Source organism: Dryobates pubescens, chromosome 6 (assembly GCF_014839835.1).
Source record: "Dryobates pubescens isolate bDryPub1 chromosome 6, bDryPub1.pri, whole genome shotgun sequence".
Lineage (NCBI taxonomy): Eukaryota > Metazoa > Chordata > Aves > Piciformes > Picidae > Dryobates > Dryobates pubescens.
The window spans coordinates 40,460,467-40,474,905 of NC_071617.1; the positions used below are offsets into that span (position 1 = coordinate 40,460,467).

A 14,439-nucleotide genomic window follows, 5' to 3' on the forward strand; every position below is an offset into this window, starting at 1 on the left:
AATTCATATATTAAAGCAGAGCAATTCAGTTATATCCTCAGTTATATCAGCTGGAGAAACTAGTTGAAGGGATCTCTTTTCATACATTAAGATAGTAAGTTGGGGTGAGTTTCATGCTTTTCACAGCCAAGCTATGTTGTCTTGTCTGGCCCTGCAAAACTCATGTAACAGCCTAAGAAAGGCCTTACTGCTTCTCTCTGTGACACTGAATCTTTTCCCTGTGGGCTCTCATGTAGCATAAATTTTACCTGAAGGCTGTTTTTGGCTACAGGCAAGATCTGAAGAGCCATTAAGGCCCTGTAACCATATTTTGCTGACCACCTTCTGCCTTATTCCTGATACTTCTGTCTGCAATATGTTGAAGAGTTTCATAAATGAAACAATGCAGGACAGAGTAAAAATAATTTTCTTTCCTTTTAAGAAATTCCAGTGTAAGACCAATCGATACTGAAATGTGCCTATTAAAATAAAAATAATGTGACAGACCAAAAGCCATTTCTACAAAACAATAGAATTTTGAAGTACCTAAAATAAGTGAAATATGCTTCCTGAGAAGTGGAGTTGTGAGGCTGAAGTTTGTAAATGAGAACAGAAAACGCCTAATCAAATTCTGAGGCAAGGAGACAATTCAGAAGGTTCAACCATCCAGTATGCATTTTAGAGGAAGTGTGTTCAACGATATTTATTGGCTCTCAGTGTTTCAAAGAGGCATTAGATCTAATGGATTGTCTGGACTTGAGTTGTCTCTGCAGTACTTGCTGAGCCAGATGCAGTAAATGTGAAGTTTGTTATTACAACATACAAACTACAAAACTTGCTACACACCTCTCCTCCCTGCCTGCCCACCCTCCACAGTAATTTGAGTTACATTTGTGTTTAAATGGTAAGAGGCTTCAGCATTATAAACAGTTCTATGCACACTGGCTGAAGTTCCTCAGTCTATATCCTCAGACTTAAAACTACATCTGTATTTTAAAAAATGGAAGTGTGTGAAAGACATTTCTTCCCCCTTGATCTGCCAAATCCTGAACTCAAAGTTTATCAAAGGGAGTGGCAATTATAGATGGTTGAGATGCTGGCAACTCTTGTAGGGGGAGACCTGGGGTTTGGCAGGTATATCAAGGTGAAGGGATGAAATCTGAAGCTTTTTTCCTATGTTCCAGAGAAAGATGATGGATCTGAAAAAGAAAATAAAGTTTACTACATATCCAAAAATAACCCAGCAGAGTTTGAATTCTGGAACTTTAAATGGGATTCTTATTACACAGTATGACCACAAATATTAGTGTCACTCTCGCCAATGTAGACATCCATGTTTGTATAGCAATCTGTACAATCCTATCATGTTGTTTTTTCTGTGTGAAGAGTTGTCAGGGGTTATGGTGGGTTTCTTGGTGGGTTTCTGTTTTGAGTTTTTTTGGTTGTTTTTGGTTTTTTTAAAATGATATTTCATTTAGGTTTCATTTATATTTTGGTCACTTTAAGGCTTGTAAAAATTCTCATGTAGGAAAAAAAAAATGCCTTAAAGGTGCCCAAATGTATATTTTTTGAAACATATTTTATTACCAACTTTTCTTTATGTGTTTTTTCCTTCAATTGTTTTAGTGAAATTTCCTCCTAACATAGTGAATATCCATGTGAAACATCCCCCTGAAGCCTCAGTTCAGATCCATCAAGTTTCAAGAATTGACAGCACATCAACAGGACAAAAAGCAAAAGTACCTCAGCCAGTACAACCACAGGTCTCTTACCAAGGTCTTCCATATCAGAAGACCCAGAAAGGACATACTACTTACACAAACCAACAACCCATTCCTCATGTGTTTCCTGTTTCAGTTAAAACTCAGCTTGGGCGATGCTTCCAAGAGACTGTTGGGACACAGGTAAGAAATACATACTAAGGCTTTTGAGACAGGTATCCTTAAAGCACTATTATAAAAAAATATGAAAAAAAAAAATAATCACCAAGCACCAGGAAAGGATAAATTTGACTTTTTTTTTTTTTTTCCAAAAGAAAAGTATTTTGAGAAAGCAAAATGTTTACAAAATAACTTGTTTCTGAACCTGCTCCTCCTTCAATCTAATGTATTTTCTGCAGGTGTGGATCCCTGACATCTGATTTCTTTTATTCTAGAAATAACTAGCCTAGCCCTATCTCTTCTGATTGCACAACTGTGGTTACACCATCTTCCATGGCTTATACTCTTGTTTGGTTTAATGAGACTTTTTGCATGCATACCTCAGCAGGCAGTGTTTTCCAAGGAGTTGCAGTTTTCAATGAAATTCCCATTCAGCACCTTGGTATGTTTTACAGTATTGTAGGCTGTTTTGAATCTGTTAAAATGTGACCATTGAATGGGGCAGAAAAAAAGTCATGAAAGCCAGCTGTGTTTGCTAGAGCATTAAAACCTTCATTCAGGTTAAAATATGTTCATATTAGTTCTTACATATGACTATTCAAAACTGCATATCTTCTTTCAGATCTTGAGCACATTTTAATAAGTGACATTTTAAGTTAGAATAAGATAGAATTTTTGCATTTGCATATATATGTATATAGGGAAAAGCTATCTTTGAAGAGATTGTGAAAAAGTAAGACACTGTTACTTATTGTTTGTCACCTGGCCACAATGTGACTTTTCAGGTTGAATACATGCCTAAGGCTGAAATTTTGTGGTAGATAACAGAAGAAGCTTTCAAATGTTTTGAGGGATGATGTGAGAGAATGAATATATTGTTTTATGAAGGCTAAAATGAAAAGTACAACTCTTTCATTGAAGATTTGGATTCTCTGTTTGCTTTGAAGTAGAAACTTAAATTTATCATGAAGGTTACTCTGCCTTTGATCCTTCCAGTAATGTGCATACAAAGTTAGTCAATTTTCAAGCATCTAAACCCAGTCAATTTTCAGTATATTTCATAAATGTTTTTAGATGTTGGCAGCAAAATTCTCTGAAGATTTTACCTGCACAGAGCATGATCTTTCTTCCCCTCAAAGGACAGCACCCATCATCCTTGAAATGCAGGACTGGAGCAAAATGTCCTTTACAACTGTTTCTTCTAGCTCTCAGTGAATTTTGTGATGCTGAGAGTTAGAACTGACAGCAAAGAAACTCCCAGGCAGTGCACACAGACACACATAAAAATTGAGAGAGTGGGGTGAGGAAGGAGGGGGAGAGACCACACTCATAGCAGGACAAGGAGCTTTGGAGAGGCTCAATAATGGGGAGCAGGCAGGAGCAGAAGTGGGCTTTGTCCTTGTGTCTGACTTGGAATTCTACTAAATGCTCAGTCTCCAATTTTTTAAATTTTTTTTTTTTTTGTATTCCCCTGCAAAAAATGTCTTTGCAGTGCTCTCAAGAAAGGGTATTGTCTTCTAGTTTTCTATTCTTTTTACTCTGACATAGATCTATTCTAAAATAATGTTGGGGTTTTGTTTCTTTGATATTTCCTTTGCTAAATAGGAGAGTCTTTGTTCAGACAATATGCTAAATTGAGCTTTCTGGAGTTTATTCTGGATGATTTTGACATCTGTGCTTTTCTGTTTGGTGAGGTAGATTATATATGTGGCTTCAGAAATGTTTTATTAAATACCCTGGAATCACAGGTGACTGTACTGTCCTTAGAGCAGATTGATGGAAGGGTATGTGTGTGGCCTCTGGTAGGCAAATCAACCAAGATAAAAAAGACTTAGCTAAACTTTTGATCCAGGCTGAAAGTACAGGATAAAAACCATGTCAGAATCTCTACTGTTGTTTTGTGTGTGTGTAACCTCTACCGTTCTGTGTTTCTCTCCATCTCTTTTTCTTTCCATCTTCCTCAAATTACATGTCATAGAATCAGTAAGGTTGGAAAAGACCTCAGATATAAGTCCAACCTATCACCCAACACCTCATGACTACTAAACCATGGCTTCAAATGCCACACCCAATCCCCTCTTGAACACCTCCAAGGACAGTGACTCTACCACCTCCCTGGGCAGCCCATTCCAGTGGCCAATCACTCTTTCTGTGAAGAACTTCTTCCTAATATCCAGCTTAAACTTGCCCTGGCGCAGCTTGAGACTGTGTCCTCTTGCTCTGTTGGTGGGTTGCCTGGGAGAAGAGACCAACCCCCACGTGGCTATAACTTCCCTTCAGTAAGGTGTCTCCTGAGCCTCCACTTCTCCAGGCTAAACAACCGCAGCTCCCTCAGCCTCTCCTCATAAGGCTTGTGCTCGAGGCCTCTCCCCAGCCTCGTTGCCCTTCTCTGAACACATTCAAGAGTCTCAATGTCCTTCTTAAAGTCCTCTGATTTAAATGCTTTGGTTTTTTGACAGTCTTCTGTGAAATATTTTTCATCTTCTAACATTCTTCATTACCCCACCTTTAAATTCCTTTAATGTATCTCATTCAGAAACAGCAGTCCTGCAAAAACAGTAGGATGCTTGCTATACTCAAATCCCAAGACAGCCTGGGCATATTTTCTGCCTGTACTTCTAACACAGCACATACTATTAAAGTTAGTAATTGGAACCACCCTGCACTGAAGCTTGGAGGACATTATGTTACAGGTAGTTGAAGAATCTGAGTATATTCTTAGGCCTCTGATCACTCCTAATTAACATTATAGAAATTCTTCTTAATCTCTTGTACCCTTAGTTGTTTATAGTGATTAACCAAGGCAACAGTCACAAGAAAAGGATGATAAATGATGTGTGAAAACATGTTGCCCTACAAGCTTAGAGGGAGACAGTGGCTAGAGGAATGACATTTCTTAGTGAGAACAAGAAATCAAAGTAGATAAAGATGTATGGTTTCATAAATGTGTATACTCTCTCAGCCAGTCCTCACAGGGGAGGTGAGTTAGCCCCCTTACCACGTTGCCATAGCTTACCTTGTTATGGGATAGCTTACTATGATATGTCCCATACAAAACTCTTTCACCCAATGCTTTCCTAGTACCAAAAATGTTTTTTGCAAGGTATCATCATAAATCAACAGTTAAGCTGAAGGTCAAAAACTTACTTTTGTCACGAAAATCAGGTAATAAAGCTTCACCTAAACTTTACCTTTTCATAGAGAAAACGGTGTTGAGAAAAATGGAGTTTTGAAATTGGGAAACACAATGGAATCAGTAGGATAGAAATCCCACTTAAGATGGAAAACAGTAAATTTCTGGAGAGAACTGTATGTTACAGTGCCCTTAGAAGCTGGTGAATGAACATGGTGTGGTGCAAGGTCCTTTACAGCCATGTAGTTCGGTGTTTCTGATAGTCAAGGAGTCTGTCATCTTAGACCACTGCTTCTCTATGTCCTATTTAAAAAGCAAAGAATAGAATAGAATTAACCAAGTTGGAAGAGACCTTTGAGATCGTCAAGTCCAACCTATCACCCAACACCATCTAATCAACTAAACCATGGCACCAAGCACCCCATCCAGTCTCCTCCTAAACACCTCCAGTGATGGTGACTCCACCACCTCCCTGGGCAGCCATTCCAATGGCCAATCATTCTTCCTGTGAAGAACTTCTTCCTAACATCCAGCCTAAACCTCCCCTGGCACAGCTTGAGACTGTGTCCCCTTGTTCTGGTGCTGGTTGCCTGGGAGAAGAGACCAACCTCCAGCTGGCTTCGACCTCCCTTTAGGTAGTTGTAGACAGCAATAAGGTCTTCCCTGAGCCTCCTCTTCTCCAGGCTAAGCAACCCCAGCTCCCTCAGCCTCTCCTCATAGGGCTTGTGCTCCAAGTCCCTTACCAGCTTTGTTGCCCGGATGATTATGTTTCTCTTCTTGAATTCAATTGCTCTTCTTTGGTGGCTTTTCATTTTAATTCTAATTAAAATGCCTGTGTTTTGACACTGAATATCTGGTTATTTGCCAGTGTACAGTACAGTGTCAGTGTTGCATCTAACAATGCATTACTAACATTCTGTTGGTAATGTTGTGTCCTGTTAATTTTGCATGATTACTTGACTTATAACTCAAGAAAAGAATGCAGGTGCCTACTATCACCCACAATGAATATAAAGATAACTTAGTACTGCTTTCTTCTCCCCTTCAAGATCAATTTGAAATGTCTACCAAGTATATTAATGTGTTTTCCCTATGGTTAGTGCATTTCAGTATTTTGTCTAAAATAGTCTTTTTTCTCAAAATTCATTTGGTCTCTTTTTTGCATAACTGTAAAGGAGGCATTTTTTGCAAAGCAGCAAGCCATTGGAGAAGCTGGTATTTCCAAATGAGTCTATATCAGGCTCTTTCTATCTAGATTCAGAAGTAATGCTGTTCTCTTCAGCAGATACTTTAAAGTATCCATTTGACCAAAGGAGACTTCTGGTGATCTCAGCATCTAGAAATTAAAACCAAAATTATGAAGATTTATTATTTTAAAGAGAGAATGATATCAAAATTCCTTACATGGCTGAAGGCAATATACACCATGTTCATTGAAAAGGTGACCTGCTTAGAGGATGAGGGAAGGGCTGTGCTGGTTGTTTATCTAGACTTTAGTCTCCCACAGCATCATCCTGGAGAAACTGACTACTCATGGCTTGGATGGGTGGATGATTAGCTGGATAAAAAACTGGCTGGGTCCAAAGAGTTGTAGTGAATGGAGTTAAATCCAGCTGGCAGCTGGTCACTAGCGGTGTCTCCTGGGTTTAGTACTGGGGCCAGTTCTCTTGAATATCTTTATGAAAGATATTTGGATGAGTGTAATGAGCAATCCCTTGGTAAGTTTGCAGATGACACTAAGCTGGAAGGGAGTGCTGATCTACTTGAGAGTAGGAAGGCGCTACAGAAAGACCTGGACAGGCTGGATTAATGGGCTGAATCCAATTGTATGAGATTCAACAGGGCCAAGTGCTGGGTCCTGCACTTGAGTCACAACAATCCCATGCAATGCTACAAGCTTGGGGCAGAGTGACTGGAAAGCTGCCCAGCAGAGAAAGACCTGGGGGTGCTGGTTGAAAGCCAGGTGAACATGAGCCAGCAGTGTACCCAGGTGGCCAAGAAGGCCAAGAGCATCCTGGCCTGTATTGGGAATAGTGTGACAAGCAGGAACAGGGAAGTGATTGTTCCCTGTACTTAGCAGTGGTGAGGCCACAGCTTGAATACTGTGTTCAGTTTGGGGTTCTTCACTACACAAAATGCACTGAAGCCCTGGAGTGTGTCCAGAGAAGGGCAACACAGCTGGTGAAGGGTCTGCAGAACAGGTTTTAATAGGAGTGGCTGAGGGAATTTGAGTTGTTGAAGTGTGGAGAAGAGGAAGCTGAGGGGAAACCTTGTTGCTCTCTACAACTACCAGAAAGAAGATTGTAGAAAAGTGGCTGTTGGTCTCTCCTCCCAAGTAACAAGTGATAGGACAAGAGGAAATGGCCTGGCATTGCACCAGGGGAGGTTTATATTGGATGTTTTTCAATGAGAGAGGAGTTTTCCAACTGAAATGAGTCTGTGATTTTTCAGTGTGATCATAACGCTCACATGTCCATTCAAATGCTCAGAAACTGTCATCGTATCACAACAAAGGTCGTAACTGCAAACCATACACTAAGAACATATACTAAACAGTTAAGTTTGAGAATACATGTAAAGATTTTTAGGGACTGGACTTAGACTGCTGATCGTGATGGGAAATGTTAAACAAAGACATCAAAGTTTTAAAGCTAGAAATCAGAGTAGCAAAATGTGTTGATAGCTCTTAATGCATAACCTCCTGTATGCAATATACTCATAGCGTGCGTAGTCTGGAGGCAATGACACTAGCAGTATGTGAGTTGAAGTTATTAATTCAACTGTGTAAATATCTCTGAATTTCAGATTTATGAAAACATTTCCTATGGAGGTAAATTTCAGATATTTTCATTATTTGACAGCTGTATGGAATGAACTACTCTATTTATATTCTTTGGGCAGGAAAAACGATACAAGTAAAATTCTGTACCTCATACTGGTACTTTTTCTCTTAGAGCACTTTTAAAACTTTTTCTTTTCCCCCTCAGAACAATCTTTAAAATGCCATCTCATAAAATAAAATAACTGTCTGGAATTCCTTGAAGCTCATGATTTGGCTTCTGACATTTTTAAACAAATAGACTGTCAGAAATCGGTATGGATTCATTTCCAGGATTAATGCTTCATTCACAATAGATTATTTACAAGATCAATACTCTGAAATATCAGAAGATTAAAGATGTATCAGATACCAAAATCACCAACATTGTTTTAATTACTTAAATAGAAGAAAGCTGGATAATTTTTACTTGCCTATGAAGAATGTTCTGCTTAAGCCAAAACAAATTCTTTACCAGTTCTTTTAGGAAGCCTGGAAGTATTTAAGTTTCTCTCCTCTGCTTATGTGACAATGCCTATTAATGAGCCAGTGCTACATGGGATAATACTCTTAATTTGTAACAACCTGTCATTCAGCTGGCCAGTACACTAATTAAGTACGTTTGTTAATTGTTTCAGTAATAGGGTTTATGAAGTTTGATCTTATTTTGCCTGTGCCTACAGGAAAAAAAAGAGAGAAGAAAGAATCCGAGGTCTATGCCTGCGGAATAGTTTACAGAAAGTTAAACAGTGTATCCATTCACTTCAGCTATTGTGGTATGTGAAATGCAGTCTTTTGAGCTGAATCCCAGAGTCATTAGCTATTAAGTCATGCAAAGCACCTATCCATTTAAGTCATAGTTAAGCATGTGACACTGATTTATTTATGTGTGTGTTGTGATTTTAACTGACAGCCCACAACAGGGATTTGTAGACAGATCACATAGGAGTGGGAGTCCGAGGAAACGTGGCCCTTTGGCCAGAATCCTCTATATTTGCCCTGAGACTAATTGCCAGACCAGGCTCTCTACTTTACAGGGAGCCAAACAAATTCCTTTTACTGCCATAGCAAAGGGGGTTTGAGTGTATAATCCTTAATTTTCCCAGCCTTTGCAAAACATGTGAAACTCCAGTGGCAACGCACAGCTCAAGGGTTATTAGTACTCCAAGACTGTGGAGGCTGTAGTCTCAACAAAAGAACAGAGGGGTGATGTGGCTTGGGGTGGCCTTTTTGCACCAACACAGGGTCAGCCAGAATTTCAGTCTGCCATTGGTAATATTCAGTATTTACTTCAGTTATATAAAATATTGGCATAGAAGCCTAGGCACGCATGGGGAAAAATATGTGGATTTGAAACAATACTTTCAGTGTGTTCGAGTGCTTAACCCAGGAAGAATTTTGTTTTATAGCAGTACCATGTGTGCCTCACACTGCTGCTACTGCTGAGCTTCTTTCAGCACAGCTGAGCTTTTTTATACCAATCATTCCTGAGTTCTTTGCCTTCTGAACCACCAAGAATTACCTCCAAATCATAAGCTTGTGACAGAAGTATCATTCATAAAAATCTGTGCTCTTTTCCAGAAGCCATGAATAAAGGCTAAATAAGTTAAAATATATGTAGATGATGGACAAAAAAGTGTAAACCTTAGCTTAGAGAGTGGCATCATCTCCATGCATAGTGCAAGCTATATGCTTGTGTTTTGCACCCCTGCTTATTTTAGCCTCATATTTGTATGTTGGAGTTATGTTGAATGGTGAGACAAACCAAAAATAGTTACAGATTCCCACAAGTGACTTTTCCAGTCACTTGTGACTCAGAGACTGGAACAGACTGTCTGAAGAACTAATGAATTCTTGGGAGGAAGTGGGTAAGACTTTTGAAGTGGATAGAAATTGCCTAAAAGGTTTTGAATCTATAGAAACAGAGCTTCAGTTCATTGACACTTAGGGTTTGTGAAAGGGAGGAGCATTTTAAGAAACTGTGGCTGGCTCGGAAGTAGTTTGTGCAGTGCCATGAGTGTTGAAAATATGTAAAGTACTTTTAGATGTAGCAGGGAAATCAGGGTTTATCAGTCATAGAAGAACTCTGTTTCTGCTTGGCTTAGGACTTTGCAGAGCAGTCATTTTTTTCTGATGCATAGCTCAAAAATTACACGTATCTTACACCACTAGGAGCCCCATGTGGCAGTTGCTTTCCCTCATTGGCTAGTTTCTACAATGATCTGGATATTAACCAAATTACCATTGATTCTTCAAGCTTTAGTTCACCACAGAGGCAGTGGGAGCAGCAACATTAATCACTGCCAGTTTTTTACTGACAGGACTGAAAACCACAGTTGCCAGATGACTCAGGCTTTGGCATCCTTGTATTTGCTCATGGTTTTTATATGGACATTTGAAAAAGTTATGGCCACAGTGATCATGATTTTCAGTAGAGTACAAATGCACCACACCTAAACTAAAAGTGGGCTTTACTCCATTTTCCTCCTTCTTTTATTTTTTTTAATATGTTTTTAATTTACTACTGTTAAATGATATCTTTTAGTCTGAAGAAAAAGAAAAAAAAAACAAAACAGCCAACCAACTTCATAGCAGCATGTTGGCTCTTGTATTAGTGGAGTCTTGCCTTAATGCAATGAGCTGCGAGGATGTGTCCTTGAGGCTTGTGACCCTGCAGAGAAGGACTGTGAGTTAAGTAACGTACCGCACTGCCCAAATGCTCTGTTTCTGAGATCATAAGGGGAGGTACATCACCAGCCTTGATTCCTCCCTCTCCTTTTTGGAGAGAGAAGAGTTGTAAAACTGAGGTGCAAGGAGGGGAAATTTCAGTGCAGACTAGTTTATTTGACTCTCAATGACAGCCACAGCATGCAACTTTAGTAAGTGGCCTTTTTGTCTTTGAGAAGGCACTCCCACCCCTAGGAAAGGAATGGAGCAACTGTAATTATAAAAAAAGAAAACAACTGAGTAGCTGTGATTGCAAAGTAAAGTGGTCTTTCCTTGAGCATGCTCACCTGGGATGCAGGTTAAGAAACCAGCATTGTGTAAAGACATAACATGAATTCTCTAAGGTTTTAGGACAGGCACTTGAAGGAGACATTATGAGATGTCCAGCTGAAAGATTTTTGAGCTTCTGGGAAGTGCAGCAGATCTGGGAACTGCAGCAAGATCTGTATCTGTTTATCTGCTTAGCTAGAAGCAGTTGAAAGAGCTAGCTCCAGATTTGAAAACAGCTGAGCTGCTGCAGCAGAGGGAGTTGTGCCCATCATTCCCTCTTTGTGCTTCTTGATGGTCTTTGTTAGATGCCAGGCCAAGAGCTGCTTCTGGACTCAGCAGACTTGGGCTGAATGATCAGGAATAGGAATGGTCAATGTCATACTAATTCTGCCAGTGCCCCAGACAGGGGGAAGTGCAAGACAGCCTGAAAGACATGGGTTCACATACTGTAAGTCTGAGCCTGCACCTGGGACTTGCTTAGATACTTTACTGTTTTAACATAGCCAAATACCATCCAGGCAAGGACTGTTCCTCAGTCCACAGAATATGGAATAATTTGTCACAGGACCCTCTGCAGATGTTAGTGTGAAAATAGACTCCTAAAGCTGCACAATAATTGAGCAGTGTCTTTTAATCTGTTTGGTCACACTGTTCTTTATTCTGTTTGTGCTGTCACCCTAAAATGAGGCTCAAAGCATGAGTGATGCTATCCCTTATAAGAGGGATGTGTGGAGGTGCAGCATAACTTTGCAAAGTTGCCCTCATGCTAAAGCTCTGTGTCATGAGTGAAGCAGACTTTCACTGGGACAGAAGATGCTCCTGGCTGCTCATGCATCCCTTGATGTATGTCTGATCTTCATATACGGAAAGCGCTGAGCTGCTGCAGGTTGCACATTACTGTTTGATGTTTAAACTGTGTACTGGTGGTGCTTTTAATTTGTTGGCATCTGTGAAAAAGGGACAGAGAGGACAGCAGGGATGATGACTTCAGCCTTCCCTATGCAACATGGGAACCCTCTGATGAGTCAAAACTCTGACATTGTGAAGTAGCCTTCTGTCCTGTTAGTAGTTATGCTGTGAAGCTACACAGACTAACTCTGTACTTCTAGAACCTCATTGACATATGGGTGTCAGTATGATTAAGGGGACATGGGAAAATTTTGGGAAGGTTGGAAGAAGCTGTCAGTGCCTGTGCATTCAAGTATGCATCTCCATTGTGGAGTGACTGGGTTGCCAGCAAAGCAACCACAAGGCCACAGTCTTTGCTATAGAATGAGCCAGCTATCTTGAGCTGAAAGCTAAGTGGCAGTGAGCATTTGGGTCAGAGGTTTATATGGTGTCAGGAGGGAAAGTTAAATTGGGAAAGGTCTATTCAATCTGTACTGAGGATTCACAATTTCACATTTGAACTGTTTGCTGCAGTGCCTGTTTATATCAGCATTTGTTTTGAAAGTGTTAAGTGCAACTATTGTGCACTTGTGCTTTGTGCTCTTTCATTAATACCTAATTAACAGGCTTAGATGTATTTTTTTGCTTTAATGTTTGCATCTCAGAAATAATTTAAGCTTTCTTTACCATGCAAAATGGAAGTCCATGGTTTAGTCATGGGGTCTGTGGTGACAGGTTGGACTTGATGATCTTTGAGGTCTCTTCCAACCTTGGTGATTCTGTGATTCTGTGAACTGGCTGGAGGGTCGAGCCCAGAGAGTGGTGGTGAATGGTGCCACATCCAGCTGGCAGCCAGTCACTAGTGGTGTCTCCCAGGCATCAGTGCTGGGCCAAACGGTCTTTCATATCTTTATTGATGATCTGAATGAAGGGATTGCGGCAGTCATCAGTAAACTTGCAGAAGACACCAAGCTGTGGGCAGGTGTTGATCTGTTAGAGGGTGGGAGAGCTCTGCAGAGGGACCTTGACAGGCTGGACAGATGGGCAGAGTCCAACAGCATGAGATTGAACATATTCAAGTGCCAGGTTCTACACATTGGCCACAACAACCCCATACAGTGCTACAGGCTGGGGTCAGACCGGCTGGAGAGCGGCCAGGCAGGAAGGGACCTGGGGATACTGGTTGATAGTAGGCTGAACATGAGCCAGCAGTGTGCCCAGGTGGCCAAGAAGGCCAACGGCATCCTGACCTGGATCAGGAACAGTGTGGACAGCAGGAGCAGGGAGGTCATTGTGCCCCTGTACTCAGCACTGGTTAGGCCACACCTTGAGTCCTGTGTCCAGTTCTGGGCCCCTCAGTTTAGGAAGGATGTTGACTTGCTGGAACATGTCCAGAGAAAGGCAACAAAGTTGGTGAGGGGTTTGGAGCACAAGCCCTATGAGGAGAGACTGAGGGAGCTGGGGTTGCTTAGCCTGGAGAAGAGGAGACTCAGGGGTGACCTTCTTGCTCTCTAAAACTGCCTTAAGGGAGGTTGTAGACAGGCGGATGTTGGTCTCTTCTCCTGGGCAACCAGCACCAGAAAAAGAGGACACAGTCTCAAGCTGCACCAAGGGAGGCCTAGGCTGGAGGTTAGGAAGAAGTTCTATACAGAGAGAGTGATTGGCCATTGGAATGGGCTGCCCAGGAAGGTGGTGGAGTCACCATCATTGGAGGTGTTCAGGAGGAGACTTTGATAGGGTGCTTGGTGCCATGGGTTAGTTGATTAGGTGGGTTGGATTAGTTGATAGGTTGGACGTGATGATCTTGAAGGTCTCTTCCAACCTGGTCTAGTCTACTCTAGTCTAGTCTACAACTACCTGAAGGGAGGTTGTAGCCAGGTGGGGGTTGGTCTCTTCTCCCAGGCAACCAGCACCAGAACAAGAGGACACAGTCTCAAGCTGCACCAGGGGAGATTTAGGCTGGATGTTAGGAAGAAGCTCTTCACAGAGAGAGTGATTTGCCATTGGAATGGGCTGCCCAGGGAGGTGGTGGAGTCACCATCACTGGAGGTGTTTAGGAAGAGACTGGATGGGGTGCTTGGTGCCCTAGTTTAGTTGATTAGATGGTGTTGGGTGATAGGTTGGACTCGATAATCTCAAAGGTCTTTTCCAGCCTGGTTTATTCTATTCTGTTCTATTCTGTTCCTATTCCTATTCTATTCTATTCTAAAATTGCAAAAAAATCAAGAACATAAGTATTGCCTTGCAAACTTCCAAAAATTAGAATTTTTTTAATAAAATGCATAATAAATACATTGTTGATCAAGGAAAGAAAAGTCATTTTGATCTGAAAAATTACTAAAGATTAATTTAAATATTTGCATGAGGGAAAATGTTAGGAATAACATTAGCTGGCTTCAGTCATCTGTGTTCCCTTCTTCAGTGTCTGAGCAGCAAAGTCTGTCATTATAATGTGGCAGTTTTCAATAAGTGGTCGTAAACATTAAACGTAAGTTGGCAGGAAATTGAGGCTTTTTAAGCAGAACTAACAGTCTAGAAATCACAGTCAAGTTTCTTGGCTTACTTTAAGAAAGTAATTAGATATTTTAGGTAATTTATGCAGCTTTTGAAAAAGTGGGCAAGCACATTTTTATAAGGAAAAATGTAAGAAATAGATGCCAATGGCATATTACTACCTTGGAAATATACTCACTCATCATGTGACATACTGCTTATTTTCTTCTGATTGTTTCTCTTTCTTTTCA

At 40.7% G+C, this 14,439-nt stretch overlaps 1 protein-coding gene across 1 annotated transcript in view; it reads left to right on the forward strand.

Moving 5' to 3' along the window:
• The window catches only part of LTBP1 (latent transforming growth factor beta binding protein 1), a 196,031-nt gene that overhangs the window by 83,640 nt on the left and 97,952 nt on the right, over positions 1-14,439 (forward strand). Inside the window, exon 7 of the mRNA XM_054162365.1 lies at positions 1,606-1,883. Coding sequence (XP_054018340.1) covers positions 1,606-1,883 — 278 coding nt within the window. The remainder of the gene's footprint in view (positions 1-1,605; positions 1,884-14,439) is intronic.